The sequence below is a fragment of the Lepisma saccharinum genome, chromosome 7 (genome assembly GCF_977018435.1).
Source record: "Lepisma saccharinum chromosome 7, izLepSacc3.1, whole genome shotgun sequence".
Taxonomy (NCBI): Eukaryota; Metazoa; Arthropoda; class Insecta; order Zygentoma; family Lepismatidae; genus Lepisma; species Lepisma saccharinum.
Window position 1 is genome coordinate 35,731,172 of NC_139235.1, and position 19,282 is coordinate 35,750,453.

The window sequence follows — 19,282 nt, forward strand, 5'->3', positions numbered from 1 at the left end:
CAGTGTTGCCAAACCTGATGTGCATAAAAGAGCTACATTTCACCATTAATAGAGCTAAAGATGACTTTCAAGGAGCTAGATTAACGAACGCTGCATAGAGTGCCTCCTAGGGTAATTTTAGATGTCAGAGGGGTTGGGGTGCTGCTATTACCGTTAGCTTTAAAGCGATGGCAATTTATTCTTAGTTTTTACCACCTAGATTTGAAGGCATCACCCATCTCAATAATTCAATGATGTTCATATGATATCAAAAATAAAGGATTCCCGGATAGTAATATTGTCATTTTCACCTTAGCCACAGCTCTATATATAAAAGTACCTGGGGAGGAAAAAGGGGGTGGGTGACGCAGCCTATATATGAATATTACGTCACGTGCAAAATGTATACTCATGGCAAAGGTTGGTCTTTATGGGCCAGAGCCAGTGGTGGCATCATGGTGGGCCAGAGGGCGGGTGCCACAGTTTACAGTCAAATGAGTGCACGAAAGAGCCAGATCTGCCCCCAAAAGAGAGAAGTAGGCTACAGTGATCCGCAGCTGCCCCAGCGAGAAAGACCTAGGGGAAATAGTCCCTCCTCGCCTTAAGCGCAATGGAGGAGCAGGATGTCCATTCACATCTGCTACTGACTATTCTGAGAAAGTCCATGCCGTGGTTCTGACATGCTACACCCCTTGTGGGTACGTACTTAAATGTTATTTACCACGGCTACAGATATCTTAATCTCAGGGGGATAGGTTCTTTATTTGAGAATTCCAAATAAGAAAGCGTTTTATAGCCAAGAGGATATAGTAAAATGCGGATCTATATTCCGAGGACTTGACAAAATACAGAGAAAAAATATATGTATATGTATAATCGAAAAGGCTTCTTCTTCTTTTATTATCAAAAAGGCTTCTTCTTCTTTTAAATGGCTTCTTCTTTTAAAAGGCTTCTTCTTTTAATATGGAAAAATCTTCTTCTTTTATTATGGAAACGGCTTCTTCTTCTTTTAATATGGAAAAAGCTTCTTCTTTTATTATGGAAACGGCTTCTTCTTTTAATATGGAAAAAGCTTCTTCTTCTTTGATTATGGAAAAAGCTTCTTCTTTTCCTTTTGATTATCGAATAGGCTTCTTCTTCTTTTGATTATAGAAATAAGCTGCTTCTTCTTTGATTATGGAAAATACTTCTTTTATTATTTCTTCTATATATAAGAAATCTAGTTGCGTCGTCTCGCTTCCTTTTCTTTATGCCCTATATATGTTTTCTTTCCCTTTCCCCCGTTTGTTTGGCAAACGATACAAGCTATACTTATATAAAGGAGTAGGGTCGACTAAACTGACACTAGCGCCACCTCCTATGTAACGACCAAAGGGGAATAACCATGGATAATAACAAGCGCTGCCAATGGCCCAGTGCGACTACAAAAGAAGCGCAACCGTAAAGTGCTACGGGGTGTCTAATTGACACAGGGCCACCGGGGACAAACAACCAAAACACTGACGATGTTCTCCTCGTCAGAGAAATTAAAAGAGATACATTTCTGAATTCATTCTCTTACTTAAGGACTTCCCTAAACATTTCGTATGCGACAATATTATTAATTATTTTAATTTACTATATACAACATTCTATTTACTTCTTCTATAGTATTTATACTCTTCTTTTATATATTTCTCAATTTACTATAATATATATAATCCCTCTTCTCCGCTCCAAGTTTTTACAATTTGCTCTGCTCCTCTTTATATGGCGTGCTGCCATCTATCGTCGCTTTCGAGAAACCATTCCTCCTTGCAACCTTCATTGTGTCGTGTGAAACTGGCACGTGACACAATATCCCCCTCCTTGAGGATAAAAATTTATATATAGGAAAAAATATTTTGGAAATAGATAAATTTTTCCACTTTCTCTACATCTCGTTTGACTTTTCTCATTGGTTCTCATTTCTACAGCTTACAATGCTTTTCACTTTCACTGTGAAATTATATCTCCTGGCATGCAGCATTTTTCCTCATCTCTCGATTTGTCTCTTCTTTCTATTTTCGTTTCTAGATATCTTTTCACCGTTCCGGAAATATTCGTGACATCTTAAGTTATTTTTAAATACAAAATATAATTCTTCAATAGTTCATCTCCTGCAAGTCTGCTCGTCTAATTTCTCCAAGATAGTTTTTACCTGACGATGTCCTGCCAAAATAGTAATTTTCGTTTCAATCTTTTCTTCTTCCAGCAATCTCTCTATAGATTACCAGTTAGCTCAGATTTTTCCGTTTCAAAGAACTCTCTCTCTTCTCTAAGTTGATCATTTAAGTGTTTCCATCAGCTACAATAATTCTTCACATCAGCCTTAATTCCATATCAGCATGTATCTAGATATATTTATTTTCTGGGATTACAACCCATTTCTTTTACACTTTTCTAAATACACGATGACCTTTAGTCGTCTAAGCTTAGAAAGAATTCATTTTACTGATACTGTTCGATCTTCTATATTATCTTCTCCTTTTTCCTTAGAGTTTTCTTCATGATTAACTTCCTTCTGTGCCTAACTGTTCTCTTCTTTCTCTTCTGTTCGTACAATTGAAAAGTTTACATCCATTTTCCATATTACTTTCTTTGGCATCTCTTCTTTTACAGGTTTGATCTTCCACTATCGGTCTCATTGTTCAATGGAGTGGTGACATAAATTAACAGTTATTATTCTTTCTTAAGATATCACTTGCAAAATAGATTTTCCTCCAACGATGGCTATCATATATATATCTTTTTACAGGAATTAACATTAAAGAACTAGAATTTTCTTCTCTCAAATAGATCATTAATATTTGCCCAAACTAATAATTCCACGAATTTTTCTTCTGGTGAACTAGAACTTTTCATACAACTTTAATAATTCTAGAAACGCTTGCCAGTCTATATAAATCATAACATCTCCTTACTTTGCACTAGTCAGTTTTATTTGTTTCTTCCGATTCTTTCAAATACTCGTTGCTTGTCACTATCTTGTTTTCTTTTTCTCTTCCTCTTTTTCTTCTCTTTCTTCTATTTTCTTTTCTATTCTTCTCAAGATCCTTCTTCCTCCTCTTCCAACTTTCTTCCAGTAAAAAAAAATACTTTCATTTCTCTCTTCATCCAATCTGGTTTCTGCCAAGACTTCTTCTGTTCTACATCTTCATCAAATGCATGCTCTCCTTGTCTTTTCCGTCTCGTTTTCTTCTTCCTTCTTTTTGTCGAAGTAGCATCAAAATCCATTTGATCTATGTCGACCCTTTTTATCATATTCTTAACTTTCTTCAGGTTCTTTTCTATTTTTAATTTCTTTCTCTTCTTCTTCTTCCATGTCTTTACGTGAATATATCTAAATCTCATTTTACTTTTCTTTCTTCTTTGTTTACATCTTCTGCTCGGCTTATGCTTATTTTCTTCCTCCGTCAGAGACTCGTCACTAGAACTTTCTTCTATCATCTTCACTTCGACATGGATCTCTTCATTATTACATTGACAACTAAATTTTTCATCTCTTTCAATTCCTCTTTCATCTTCTTCTATTTTCTCATCTTCCTCTTCTTTGACCTCTTTAAGTTCCTGAGTGTTTTCTTCTCGTAACTTTATAGCTACTTCTTCTATCTTACTGTCATGCTCGTCATTGGAATTTTCCTCTTTCTTCTTCCAACTTCTATCTTCTATCAGGACCTTCTCTTCTTGTATCTTGTCCTCATTTTCTGCTATTCTGGAAACATCTACTTCTGTCTTGCTGTCATTTTCTTATGTTCTTGAAACAGCTCATTCTATTTGAGATTTATTTTCAATCAGCTTTTTCTCCAAATTTTCGTTTCTTTGTTTATTTTCCTCTCTAATCACTGAAACCTCGTCTTCGCTTCTTCTATTCATTTTTAAACTCGTACTCTCGATCGACAGCATTGTTCCTTCTATTATTCTCTCCCTTTTGTCAAACAATCCCAACATCCTTCTGTGGTGCTCTTTTTCCATTCTATTCCTTTCGTCAAGCATCTCCATCATCCTTCTATGGTGTTCATCTATCTGCATCGATAACTTCTGGAACATTTCCATCACGGTCATTTTTTTTCTATTTTCTCTTGTTTTTCCTTCACTGTAGTTTCTCCGTTCTCGTCCTCGACTTTATTTTCTTTCTCCATCTTGGCTTTCTCTCTCTTTGCTTTCTTATTCACAAATCTGCTAGCCGCAACGTTGGTCGCCACTAATGCTACGTCTCATTCGTGGGTAAGGTAAGGCCCCACGTTTGGCGCCACTAATGCTACGCCCCTTGTGGGTACGTACTTAAATGTTATTTACCACTGCTACAGATATCTTAATCTCAGGGGGATAGGTTCTTTATTTGAGAATTCCAAATAAGAAAGCGTTTTATAGCCAAGAGGATATAGTAAAATGCGGATCTATATTCCGAGGACTTGACAAAATACAGAGAAAAAATATATGTATAATCGAAAAGGCTTCTTCTTCTTTTATTATCAAAAAGGCTTCTTCTTCTTTTAAATGGCTTCTTCTTTTAAAAGGCTTCTTCTTCTTTTAATATGGAAAAATCTTCTTCTTTTATTATGGAAACGGCTTCTTCTTCTTTTAATATGGAAAAAGCTTCTTCTTCTTTGATTATGGAAAAAGCTTCTTCTTCTTTTTCCTTTTGATTATCGAATAGGCTTCTTCTTCTTTTGATTATAGAAATAAGCTTCTTCTTCTTTGATTATGGAAAATACTTCTTTTATTATTTCTTCTATATATAAGAAATCTAGTTGCGTCGTCTCGCTTCCTTTTCTTTATGCCCTATATATGTTTTCTTTCCCTTTCCCCCGTTTGTTTGGCAAACGATACAAGCTATACTTATATAAAGGAGTAGGGTCGACTAAACTGACACTAGCGCCACCTCCTATGTAACGACCAAAGGGGAATAACCATGGATAATAACAAGCGCTGCCAATGGCCCAGTGCGACTACAAAAGAAGCGCAACCGTAAAGTGCTACGGGGTGTCTAATTGACACAGCGCCACCGGGGACAAACAACCAAAACACTGACGATGTTCTCCTCGTCAGAGAAATTAAAAGAGATACATTTCTGAATTCGTTCTCTTACTTAAGGACTTCCCTAAACGTTTCGTATGCGACAATATTATTAATTATTTTAATTTACTATATACAACATTCTATTTACTTCTTCTATAGTATTTATACTCTTCTTTTATATATTTCTCAATTTACTATAATATATATAATCCCTCTTCTCCGCTCCAAGTTTTTACAATTTGCTCTGCTCCTCTTTATATGGCATGCTGCCATCTATCGTCGCTTTCGAGAAACCATTCCTCCTTGCAATCTTCATTGTGTCGTGTGAAACTGGCACGTGACAGACAATGTGACTAGAAACTGTCATTGAAGTGGCAAGTCATCTGCACATTGGTTTTTGGTGGTACACCTTTCAGACCACAAAGAACTAATTGCTGCTCGGTGTTCTTCTTTGGAGCATGGGGCAGCCATGTTTGCCCTGCAGCAACAACAAGGTTAAATATGCACTATATATAATTGACAAATGTGTCACTATTGACTTGCATGCACAAAAACCCAAATGTGTGGATATTGACTGACCAAGATGAACATTAATTTACTTTACAAAGCTATAGCATATGAAATATATGTTTATATCCATAAAGATAATAACAAAATGGCAGAATTTGCACTACAGTTCAGTCTTATTTATAGATATATCAGATATACGTATGTTTTTTTTTTTAAGCCATCTTTATTAAACAGAAAGGCTAATCGGGACTGCACCTACAGTCTAAAGTGGGAAGCAATCCACCATGTGCCTCCACCAGGTATTCAACCTGGGACCCCTCGATTAAAATTCAATGACATTCTCACAATGCCATCGAGGAGGCCTATACCTATATTAGTTCAATCCCTGCAAAATACAAATATTGTACTCCTAATTTGATTTTTTTTAATTACATGTATTTACTCTATTACAGATTAGATCGCTGTCAATCCAGGGAAGGTGCAAATCTTGAGTACTTGAAGAATGTGGTGTTGAGTTTTCTATCAACCGATGATCCCAGTTCTAAGCAGCATATGCTCAATGCAATTGCTGCAGTTCTTAGGTTCACCAATTCAGAAATTGAGAAAGTACGAAATCATTACACCAACAGTTGGTGGTACCAAACCACTCCAGGAAAGTGAGAGGTTGCACAAATGTAGATTCCAATGTGATATGTAAAGTTATTTTTGTAAGAATTCCAGAAGTATGTATGGGGAAAAGGTCTTTGTATTTAATTATGGTGACAATATTTATATAAACATTTATTTTAATAAACTAATATCAGTATTATTCACATAATAAAAGTTAAATAATTTTTATTGATTGTTGTTTTTTTTAACAGTTAACCATGGTTAAGAATCTTAGTGAAATGAAAAGTTTTGGTACTGTTTCTATGTCAGTTTCCCATGATGACACACACAACAGTGATACAAATTTAGTCATGACAGCCAGAGTCTCCCAGTGATTTAGTAGTAACGCTGTCACCTTGTAACAGTGGCGTATTCTGAAAATTTGACATGGCTTACCACAACAATCATTAGTTTTTGCATATATTTACTGTAAACCCCATCTAGATTAATTAGATCTAATAGAAATTAAATGTAAGTGTAGTCGTGCAAGAAAAACAAACAAAAAGTCCAACAATTTAAAATTTTCCAGCAGTCTATATTTTTCATAATTTTTTTTTACCTAAAATTGGACCTGGATTCTCCTCCACCAAGGGAAGTTGCCCTTCGTATAGCAACACTGCCCCTGCCAAGCACAGCACAGAAAGCAGAAAGGAAAAAGCAGTGTTTTCCTGCCAACACTGTTTGGAGTGGTGGAACTGACGCCACAGGCCCTGTGTTTTTAAATAGACCCTTTCTTTGGCTCCCTTTCCCTCCACTCGTAAAATTGGGGAAGAAACCCAGTCAAAAGCATGTGATGCATAATGATCAGTGACATATATAAACCAGTCTCTCTAAGTTCTTGAAATCAACATCATCCATTTTTTGCTGGTCTTCCACCTCTCCTCTATTGTTAAGGTGTTCCAATCTTGTCCTCTTGAAATAATTTACTTAAATTCTGGTTTAGAAGTTTGATCTGATAGTTTGTATAATATATAATGAGCACAAAATGTATAAAAATATATGGAAAAAGTTACCAGCTGTATCATGGAGTGCCTTGTAATCAAAGAATCCCAAGTTCAATATTTTCCGATGGTATTGGCTCGGCCAATGAAAAATAGTTAGCTAAGCCGCGCGTCAGGCTAAGTTCGCAGCAGGTTTTATGTATCAATCCGCGCGGGAACTGAGCACAGATTCTTCCGTGCCAGTCTTGCCTCAACCGCCGAGCTGCTTACATCGCAGACACTGAGAAAATCCACAGTATTGCCAACCGCACAACACATCAAAACCCGCATGCATGTCAAGCGGAATATATTTGTGTTTCTTTTTGTCTCCTGAAACATAACATTTTAGAAGCACTTTCGGCGCATAAATTATTTAAAAAAATGTGTCATTACTTAATATAAATGCGAAATATCTTCGAAACATGAGAGTATTTTTCCCAGGGGAAAAAACAAGTCACATTTCCCCCAAAAGAGTGTAGTTCCCTAATAACATTGCTTAAATTTGAATTTATTGTGTTAATGCAATAATTAACACATATTATTGTGGCTAAAATGAAATTATATATGTGAAATACATAATTTTAGGTTGACTTTCATTTTCCAGGGAGGGAACGGCCCCCTTGCCCCCCCTTCCGGACGCCCATGAGCATGTGTGTATATTTCGAGCACGCAAAAATAAAATAAACAAAGATATAAGTAAACAACGACAGGCCCTCTTGAATTTAATGACAAATTATTGTTTTTGGTTTATAAAATAATACGTTTATGAAAACCTTTGTTACTGTAAGACACACGCACTTCAAGTTATACCAGCAAAAAAAAAAGTATGATTTGTTATTGTGGATATATACAATCAGGTGCATTGTCTGCTGCTATTATTCTGGTTACAATTTATGAACCACTTCACTAAACCAGGATTCAAATCTTGGTCTGTCCATTTCTTGCTAATCATCCATCCCTTTCCTTGCACGGAACAGTAAATATATGCGCCTTCAACAAAGACGTCATTGCTGTCAGTGGGTGGAACAATAAGCCTCCCCCTTCCCCTCTCCCTTTCTCGTCGGTTTCTTCAGCCCTGGCGGTGGTTTTGCATGGTGATATATATATAAAAAAAAATCAATATAACGCCCACGCCCTTCCCAGAGTTAAAGCACGTCTGGTCCAAATAATAAACATGTTTCTTCTCACAGGGATATCTTTTAATACCGGGTACATTCTTTTGTAGTCAAACAACAAACAATCGTTTCCTCTTCCTAAACTCAAACCGCAAATCATTCAACACCCGGGATACAGTTCGTGCGCCCATTGACGGCAAATCACCTCACGCCCTGTTTTACTTTGATCTTGTTTCCGTAAGGAGGATTATGCATTTTAAACAACTTGCTTGATTTGAAGAGCTTTTCCCTTCGGATGAAGCTCACAATAACACTCGCTGAACAGGAGACCTTGCTTGATTCAGCCATTCTCGCCGCTGTATAGCACGATTATTAATCACAATAAACATAGGGTTAAAATAGTGGGATGTGCAACACTGGTATCACGGATTCCACGCGCTCTGCAACGTATTCAGTCTTGCTCGACTCGCACTTGGGCTTCAGGGATTCCTCAGCTCAATACAAACTCCAGTTGGCGAATCTGCGGATCCAAGTTCGTCTGCACAGTGATTGCAACCGATCAAGTCCATACCTGCTAATGGATGTATTATTTTGTCTGTATTTTACAAATTAAATAACTGTTTTCTTGCAAGTATGCAGTTGTGTCGGAATAGAACCCGTCTCAGTGGAACTATATTCTTGCGCGCACGTTTGGATCTACATATGCGAAAACCTGCTGCAAGGTTAACCTAACGCTTGGCTTAAGTTTCTTCTCTTATTACAAACTAATTTTTTTTCTTGCTCGTGCATAAATGTTGGCTACCAGCAGGCAAAGTTACTATGTATTTATATATATAAAAGCAAGGAGGGCCAAAAGGGCTAAATAAAAATCAAAGAAGGAGAAAGGAAAAAAATATAATTTTCGCAGTCTATCGCTGCATCTTCGGTGTAAGAAAAAAGACTGAACCGGTTTTCTCTCTCTCTCTCTCTCTCTCTCTCTCTCTCTCTCTCTCTCTCTCTCTATCTCTCTCTCTCTCTCTCTCTCTCTTGAGAGAGAGAGAGAGAATAAGAAAGAGTTTTTCCCCCAGACATCCCTAACACCCCTAGGTGTGGGGGAGGGGAGGGTAATTTGGGGGATGGACACCTTGCCCCCCCCCCCTGGTGGTTTCCCACTCCTCTTTTTTTTTAAAAAAAGTTCTCTCTCTCTCTCTCTCTCTGAAAGAGAGAGAGAGAGGATAAGGAAATGGAAGTGAGAGATAGAGAGAGAGATTCTCCCTACCACAACCCCCCCCCCCCGCACCATTTCCTTCCTTCCAGTAGAGAGAGAGAGAGACACTTAGTCTTTTCTATCTTTTGTCCTCTTTACTTTGTTCTTTTCGTTCTCTCTCGCTTATTAGGGAGAGAGAGAAGAGAGTGGTGAAGAATGGGGGCATGAGATTATCTCTCTCTCTCTCTCTCTCTCTCTCTCTCTCTCTCTCTCTCTCTCTCTCTCTCTCTCTCTCTCTCTCTCTTCTTTTTCTACAAAGAAGGAATGAGAGAAAAAGGAAGAAAGAGGGAAGTTGAGAATATCTCTCTCTCTTTCTCTCTCTCCCTCTCTCTCTCTCTCTTTCTGTCTCTCTCTTTTCCCAGGTCCTTCCCCTTTCACCCTCTCTAAAAAAAGAAAGAAGGAAGCCACCCCCCCGTATCTCTCGTCCTACTCTCTCTCTCTCTCTTTCTTTCTTTCTCTGTAAACAAAAAAAATGCTCCCCCCACAAGAAAGAGAGAGAGAAAGAGAGCCAATGCCCCGCAAAAAAGAGAGGATTTTTTATCTCTCTCTCTCTCTCTCTCTCCCTCTCCATTGGAAAGAGGGAGCGAGAGAGAAAGGAGAAAGAAACTCTCTCTCTCTCTGTTTTTCTTTCTTTATCTCCTAAGGTTTGGGGGCAAGAGAGAGAGTGAAAGAAAAGGGTAGCTTCACTTTCTCCTCTCTCTACTTTTCCTGATCCACCCCTATGCCACCCCCCCTATCCCTTATATATAAGGGATGGGGCAGATTATTTGGTAGTCTCTTAGTATTGGTCGATACAGACATTATCAGCATACGTATTGGTTTATTTGTAAAAGTACCAATAATTTCACCAATCTGATATATCTATAAATGTTTTATAATTTAGTGCAGTATTCTCCAATTTGGTTATAATTTTTAAGGATATAAGCATGTAATCTTTCTTAAAAAATCTATAATCTCTTTAATCTTAATCAATGCACGCTGTTCTCTCTAATAATGATTATGTTAACAGCTATGCCTTCCTTCTACACATACTGGGAACAGCAATGCCCTCTCTTGATCATACACAACGTGACGACAGTGTTGCCACTACTTTCTTTCCAATCCTTGTAGAAATAATGTTCATGAAAGTATAGTCTGAACCGTATCTGATTTCCCACCTGATTCTGGGACATTACCACATCCCAAAGAAACTTTTTGGAACACCAGGGCAAATCATACAATTGTGGGACTGTCCTTGAAAATCGGGGACATATAACAACCCTAACCATCACTGAACTATAGCCATGCTTCACTGTTGGCTGGATGCAAACAGGCAACACTTTTTCGCCCTTGCAGTGGAGGACATACTGTACAAAGGGTACTAGGAATGTTTTGCAATAGGTTGCACGTTGTCACAAGTTGAGGCATGTTTAAACCTGCACTGTAGCCTGCAGGATGACCTTTGGGTGTTAGTTGCTCATGAACTGTGGCAGTGAAAAGAACTTGTCATCTTGGTGAAAAAGTTAATAACGTGCAATTTTGCGCTACAACTTTGTGCGTGGTTTGAGTGATTAGTAGTGTTTGGAGGGAATGGCTCCTGTGCTGGGAGATGATTATCCTCATCGTATGACCATATTCATGTGGTATCGGGAGTTAGAGAGAGGAAATTTCAGCCAGGAAGATGCTCTAAGGTCAGGATGCCCAGCCTAGTCTGTCACATAGGAGAACATCCAGGAAGATGCTCGAGTCCGACAGGCATGTGACCTATCGCCAAATAGAGGAGTGTTCGGACCTTCCTGCATCGGCAATTCATACCATTCTGAACATCCATCTTATAAAGTGACAATGGTTTGTTGTTTGTTCCCTTTGGGTATACCATGCCTTAACCAAATGCTCAAAACGTTTGAAAATTGAACATCTCGCTATGTCAACAGCATCTTAACAGGTGATGAAACCTGGCTTTACTATTATGACTAGGGCTCGGAAGTTGAGGAAAAATCCTTTTTTTTTCCTAGTGTCTGAAGACTAGGCCCAACATAATATATGTTCATTTTGGGTCATTGTAGGTCAGAAAAAGGTGGGTTTTATTTGTCCTTTTTTTGCCTTTTTCAGCGTTTTTTGGCTTATTGGTCCTTTTTTAGCCTTTATTAAGGCCTTAACAGCTTTTTTTGCAACTTCACCTTCTTTCGACTACGTTGTTACTGCCCATTCTCAATTCGAATCATCATCAGTACATCACCTCTTAAACATCCTTTTTGTAGTAAGGAAATAAAATATATATATTTGAACCATCCCTGAAACGAGAGAAAAACATTTTTGGACGACTGAAGCAGGTATGGTACAAGGTCTTTTAACCATAACTTGTCTGGAAGATCGCACTGCAAGTGGCAACTTTCTCTTGTTTTGAAGCTTTCAGCTTGGTGTATACGACCAGACAGCACGTGCCTGCAAAGATCTCAAGTCAGATAAGGAGGTGCCGCCCATATTCATTAAATATGTAATTAAAACTGAAGTTATTAATTAATTAGGATAACATTTATATGTCCTTTTTTAGGTCCTTTTTTGTTTTTTTTGGCAATTTATAGGTCTTCAAATTCCGAGCCCTAATTATGACGTTCCCACTAAAGTCCAAAACAAAATCTGGATCTTCGAAGATGAAAGCATGTCCGTGTCTCTGAGAAAATCAAAATCCGTGACGAAGAGAATGGTAGCCATCATTTTTGCTGTAAGAGGAGTTGTGGAGTATGTGTTGCTGGAAAAACATATTACAGTCAGTGCAAAGTGGTACAATGAGGCGTGCCTGTCCAGAGTTGATCAAGCTCTCAAAAACATTAATCCACGCTTAAGCCGAGACAATACTCCTCCCCACCACTTTGCACCAAATATTTGGCATGTACTGGGCGGAAGGTGCTGGAGCATCCTCCCTACATTCCACACCTTGCTCAATGTGACTGAACTGTTCCCTCAGTGCCGATCCCACATTGCGAGGATCACACTCCGATCTTGAAAGTTGGTTAATAGTAGTGATGTGGCTCACGTGTTGACTGTGTGTCACCCAATGAAAAGTGGCTTTTCAGACAGGCCTTGGCCCTTCCAAGAGCTGTTGCACCCCAGAGTTCAGTTTTAGTTGTATGATAACACCATTAAGCCTTGTTTCCATGATAACCACAAAAATCCAATATGCTGACCAAGGCAGAATTTATTTTATTATATAATACATAAAACATAAACTAAACATTACGTTTCAAACTTCTAGCAAGGTCTTCTTCAGACTCTGTACAGAATACAAATGAAATAAGGTACAAAACAGGAAGATATATAAACACAAAAATCACTCCCCTCCAGACACATGAATATTAAAAAGTTGTTTATCTGGAACATTCCTTTCCAGGTGGTATTCTCCTGTCAACTGTTGTTTCACCCAGGGACGGCGCCAGAATTTTTCGACCAGGTGGGCAAAGAGCTCTATATTGATCAATTAGGGTGGGCAGTACAAACGTAAGCCATTATGTGAGTTTGACTAACATATATTCCCCCCTCTGTCTTTCTCTCTCTTTCATTCGAGATCTCCCTTTTACCTTGTGTAGAAAGCGATTTGAAAGCAAGGGATTCATCAAACATAATCATCGTATCCAGTAATTCGTATCTTTTTCACAGATTATTTGTGCTGTAAGTGTGACCTTTTCGAACACACTCAAATGTCAACCTCCCTCCTGAATAGTACACCCTGGAAACTTTATTATTGTAGGCAAATGAGTCTGGTGCCTGTAACCACAGTCAAGATATTCCTTTTGGTGTTTTGTGTCTCCGTGCTTGTTTGTGTTCGTCCCTTCATGAGGTTCGTCTAATTACAATTCAACCTCAGTCACCAATGGTCAAAACTAGCAGAAAATTGACTTGAAATATAATAACGAGTGAGTATCAACATTTCATAGCACTTCGAAAGTTGAGGTAGTAATTTCAATTCCACAATGTTTCATTTTTTATCAAAACAGATAACTCCGCGAACAACGACTTTGCTTTATACAAGTGTCAAATATTTTGGTCCATTGGTCCATACCTGAGAAGAAATAGTTTAAATCTCAGGCCAATCCATGGGCGTCTGGAAGGGGGAGAAGGTGACAAGGGGGATGCTCCCATGGAAAATGGATCTTAACATAAACTTATTCATTACACACATGTATAACATTTCATTCACAGTAATTTATGTTAATTATTGGAACAAGAGAGCTTCAATTTAAATCAGTGTTTCATTGAGGAGCAGCACTATTAAGGAGGGAAATATGTCTTGTTTGCCCCCCAGAACAAATTACCATGCTTGCCCCTCCTTGGAAAATATTCTGCGGATCTCCATGGGTCAATCATAATAATAGTGTAATCCACCTGTTAGATGGGCGCATCTTATGTTACGATAAAATGATATGGTTGATGGATTTCTTTATGTATCATCTCTCCGATCGCATAATGCTCTTGCCTTATGAATAAGCGGTCCTGGCTTAGATTCCCAGTGGAAGGCCAATGAACACTCGTTAAGACTGCAGTTTATAGTGACAATTAGCCTATTTGAGCATATGGACTTAAAGAAAAAATTACTACTGGATTATTTGCAATTTCTTTCTTTAATTTGGTTGCCTTATTATAGGTCTCGGAGACGCTCGAATCAAGCTTTCTTTCCACCCCTTTCTTCCTCTTCTTTGAAATTCATGCAAGTCAATCCTAAGAACTGCATAACTGATAGTGAAAATGTATATGTTGGAAGAAAACTTGTAAATAGTTCTAGCAACTAATTATATCAGTTCAGTAATTCTATAGATGATTTTTTAAAAACCTACAAAACTGTTACATTAAAATTTGGTCACCTCGGTATGGTAGTGATTGTGAATACTCGTTATTAAATAACCGGCCCCCGTAGTGGAGTGGTTAGCACATCGCGCTATGATGCCAGGGGTGCCGGGTTCAAATCCTGGCCTGGGTATGGATGGATGTTTGTGAGTGTCCATTCATCACTTTCATCATATCATCATTTCGATTAGCCAAAAGTGAAGAAAAGCCAACTATTTTTTTAAAAAAATTAATCCATCAAACATAAAATTCCGCATGTCGTCTTTCCTGGTAATTCCAATGTGGACCCAATTAAAAAGGTTGATATAATTTTTGTGCGTATCTGGAGGAAGCAAGGCGAAGATGATGTTTTATTTTTTTATTGTTTATTACTTTGATCATACCCAGGCAGATATTTATGCGGAGGGTCAGTGCTGATAACATCAAGAACTCACTCCCATCCAGCGGCGGCTCGTGACTTTTCAAAGATGCGTGATACAACTGATGCTGTTTTTCATGTACTTATAATGACTCCTACCCCCCCCCCCCCCCCGCCACCACCCACCCACCAGCGTCAACTAGAGCGTTCCTACTAGAAATCCAGTTCCGTGTGATAGGGGCTTAAGTTGCAAGGTCACTGCACATTACTCATCGTAATCAGAGGAGTGTTCTCTGAAATGCATTAGGGTCATATGAATCTCACTACGCAATGTAGTTTAACAGCCAGGATATGTTCTTGTTGATAAATCAATCTATTTTCTTTTCTTTTTGGTCAGATGTTTCCAATCCCGGCGCCAGGGGTAAAAGAGTGCGAATGTCCCAAGAAAAAAAGAAAACTTAAATAAATAAATATTCTTTTACTCCAAATATGCACTGCTGTAGCATTCGTAAAAAGAACTGTAATGACTTTGTTTGCCTTTTCATTTTCTGCACCTGATTGATTCATCATTGCGGTTAGAATTTCCTCAGTGCTAGCAACACTGCATATGACCAAGTTTTATAAATGTATTACGAAATGTCAAACACCATCAAATCATTAACTTAATGACTAAATAACTCGGAGAAAAAGCTTATTTATTAAATAAGCCATTGTGATCATATTTCAATTTGTTAGAAAGTCAGGCACCAATCACTCATTCCATTTGAATGAGAAATATCTTCTTTAAAGAGTATGTGATGATGGTCAATTTGTAATACACAATTTCGCGATGCTGTTGTGTTCTGTGCGAAGTAATCTGTGTTTCCCTGCCGGGCCTCTATTATCGCACAATGCGCTACCAACTTCGTGTTCTGACGTCAGAAAACTAAAGTATAAGTTGTTAGGTTAGACCTGTTACGGTTGGTTTTCTTAGCATAAACGCACTGTAAGTGTATTATTTATGCTAAGACATCTAAATATAAGAAGCTTAACCTAACAAGTTAGGCATTTTACACAAGAATGAAAGTATTTTACGGTGACGTCAGAACTAAAGGTTGCTACCGCATTGTGCAACAAAGGACGCTTGTGTTGCCTGGTTGCCCGTTTTTCACAGATTAGTTGTTTGCATTTTTTGCTGCTGTGCTGTCCGAGAAATTGTGTAGTCATGGCTAGGGGTACGAGTGCTGGATTTGACAGACATATTACTATATTTTCTCCTGAGGGTAGATTATATCAAGTGGGTAAGTACAACACTTCGTTTATAAGAGTTTTATATTTTCTATATGAAATGTTTCGAACGCCGTGTAGTAAGATGATAAGAAGTGCTGAATGGTCGTAAATGTCAAAACCCTCAATGAATTGAACATCATTTATTAATCTTTTACTTGCTTGTTAAAAGTTATTCGTACAAATATATCATATTATTGGTAAACAAAGGATTGCATTTTTACATTAAAATTTCGGTAACCACCAAACGTCTCTAATTCCCTTATTTTCGTATTTTTCACATTGATACTTACATATTCTGCATTCGTAAGGATTCTTCTATTTCGCGTTTCGTTTTTTGCAGGCAAATAATCTCAATTTTCGAAATATGGAGTATTTTTATTTTCTTCGCTTTTGCTTGCGTTACACGCGATATGGCGGAGAAATCTTGACTAGCGTAGTCCATGATCAGTGGTTATGCAGTGTTGCGACCTTCTTCATAGCAAAATATCTAGGTACTAGTATGGAGAATACGTAAGTACGAATGTCAAAAATTGACGAAACTCGGAAGTTATAGGTGTCGTGTGGTGGGTGTGTTGTGAAATTGGTGCCGGGTGTTGAGGATCCGGTGGAGTTTTTGGTTGCACACGGGGTGGTGAAGAGAGGAAAGGAATGTGCAAAGTGTGAAATTGGAAATAATTGCGAATCATTGGCGCTCGCCACACGAACCATTGGCGCGTGGATAGGTTAGTAGGGCCACGCAAAGGTTTCAATAGTGAAAAAGATAGCCCCACAAACCATTGGCGCTAGCCCCACGAACCATTGGCACGTGGATAGGTTAGTAGGGCCACGCAAAGGTTTCAATAGTGAAAAAGATAGCCCCACGAACCATTGGCGCTGAACCATTGGCGCGTGGATAGGTTAGTAGGGCCACGCAAAGGTTTCAATAGTGAAAAAGATAGCCCCACGAACCATTGGCACGTGGATAGGTTAGTAGGGCCACGCAAAGGTTTCAATAGTGAAAAAGATAGCCCCACGAACCATTGGCGCGTGGATAGGTTAGTAGGGCCACGCAAAGGTTTCAATAGTGAAAAAGATAGCCCCACGAACCATTGGCGCCAGCCCCACGAACCATTGGCGCTAGCCCCACGAGCGATTCACGGATAGCCCCACGAACCATTCACGGATAGCCCCACGAACCATTCATGGATAGCCCCACGAACCATTCATAAATAGCCCCACAAACCATTCACGGATAGCCCCACGAACCATTCATGGATAGCCCCACGAACCATTCACGGATAGCCCCATGAACCATTCACAGATAGCCCCACGAACCATTCACGGATAGCCCCACGAACCATTCACGGATAGCCCCACGAACCATACATAAATAGCCCACGAACCATTCATAAATAGCCTTAGAGATACTGGGCGAAAGGGGGGGGTTATAGCCTCCATCAACCTCACATTGAGCACGCCACTGATCCTGTGCACGTCATGTTGTCGCAAGTTCGTAATCAGAAATGATGAACAGTAACTCACGTTTATTTACGTTCTAGAACTGTTACACAGTTACAAAACCGCGTATTTGGAAACACTGACCGGTTGTTACGTCATGAAACGCTCGCAAATATTTGGTTCACGTAGTAGACGGACATCAAGGGAACAGCTTTCGTGCATTGGAGTGACATTAATGTCGAAAATTACATGATTTACCGCCAAAAAAATTTCAACGAGGTGAAAACAAACTTCCAAGTCCTTCCTAAAGTATAAATAAACCCATTTCGGTAAGTACTTTCTCCTGTAAAATTGAAGAAATACGTTTTGGGGATACGAAAATTTTACCATTTTTACTCCTGGAAGATTCGGGGGAGCGAATTTACAATATAGAGAAAGTCTCAAATTTTGTTAATTTTCGGTATACTAACTAATTTTGACCTAATCACGAATCTGTTGAAAAAAAAACGGGGGTCACATCTGAAAATTTGAAAAAAAGCCGATTGAATTTTTTTATATATATATGCGTAGTTTTACGAACAAAAATGTAATATCCTGTCATTGTGTCCAACCACGCCGTTGTTTTACAAGAAAATGATTTATGATGTTCAATTCTAGTACGATCCCTATTTTTTCGATGAATTTAGGGGTGAAATGAGTGCTAATGGAACCTAACCTAACAGGCCTAACCTAACCTTGTGTGAATGGTTCGTGGGGCTACCATTGGATGATTTTTGGGGCTAACGTCAATGGTTTGTGGGGCTACCCGTGGATGTTTTTTTGCGCTAACAAACAATTTTTCATCAAAATGTACAAATTCCAGACGTGACCCCCGGTTTGTTACAACAGATTCGTGATTAGGAGGCCAAAATTAGTTAGTATATCGAAAATTAACGAAATTGGAGACTTTCTCTATATTGTAAATTCTTACCGATTCGGGATATTTTGTGGTGTAGAGAAATTCAGCAAATGTGCAATAGCGTGTAACTTATTTCAGGCACACTTCCTGGAATAAGTGAATGGATATCTGTGTAATTTGACTGTTTTCCTAATCTTTATTTCGGAACATTCTTTATTATTAGACTAGGGAATGAAATTAATATAAAAGGATAAATAAAGTATACTTGTGAATGGTCCACCCGGTTTAGGTGGCAGCTTAACAATCTTGTTCAGGGCGAGCTATTTATCCAAAGCTTTCGATATGTTACCAGGACTTAAGATCAAGAGAAGTACCCACAATTATCCAGTTGGTGAGGTGCCACACTACCACACAGAAGACCAGATCGTGAGGTCCAGTGTGAGATATCTCAAATGGAAATTTGTTTTGACGATACCCCTGAATAAGGTGGCTCTTTGGCTCTCGCTACCTTTATTCAATGGATATCTATGGTACAGATAGCTGGAGTATATTGCTGATCACATCACTTCATGTGTGGCTAAGATTGAGAATGGTTGGGGTCATACATCCAGAGCTTGTATATGCCATGATAGCATGCACAGTCCATAGGCTTTACCTTCTTTCGAAGTTATCAGGGTATGATAATTATATCTATATATTATCACTTACAATAACAGAACGAGTTTACAATACCGGACCACTCTCCAATGGGTATGAAATTTTGCCTACTCACTAATTGAGACCTCCTAATCACGAATCTGCATGTAATAATTGGCGATCAAGTATGGAAATGTAGAGAAAAACGAAATAAACTATGTTTTCCTAACGTAACTTAACCCTACCTTAAGGACACCTGGTCCACGGAAGATGCCATTTTCCCAACATGAAAAAATCAGCGTGCAATACACCAGTGCCAAATGTACCTAACGAGTCCACATTCCT

General features: G+C 38.6%; 2 protein-coding genes across 5 annotated transcripts in view; both read left to right on the forward strand.

Annotated features, from left to right (window-relative positions):
* Nucleotides 1-6,336, forward strand: part of LOC145989804 (GRIP and coiled-coil domain-containing protein 1-like) — a 78,965-nt gene extending 72,629 nt beyond the window's left edge. For all 3 annotated transcript variants that reach the window (XM_083125160.1, XM_083125158.1, XM_083125159.1), the window contains exon 12: nucleotides 5,982-6,336. In XM_083125160.1, coding sequence (XP_082981286.1) covers nucleotides 5,982-6,189 — 208 coding nt within the window. In that variant the 3' untranslated portion in view covers nucleotides 6,190-6,336. The remainder of the gene's footprint in view (nucleotides 1-5,981) is intronic.
* A 9,509-nt stretch (nucleotides 6,337-15,845) lies between these two features.
* The window catches only part of LOC145990196 (proteasome subunit alpha type-6-like), a 35,638-nt gene continuing 32,201 nt past the window's right edge, over nucleotides 15,846-19,282 (forward strand). For both annotated transcript variants that reach the window (XM_083125858.1, XM_083125859.1), the window contains exon 1: nucleotides 15,846-15,977. In XM_083125858.1, coding sequence (XP_082981984.1) covers nucleotides 15,902-15,977 — 76 coding nt within the window. In that variant the 5' untranslated portion in view covers nucleotides 15,846-15,901. The remainder of the gene's footprint in view (nucleotides 15,978-19,282) is intronic.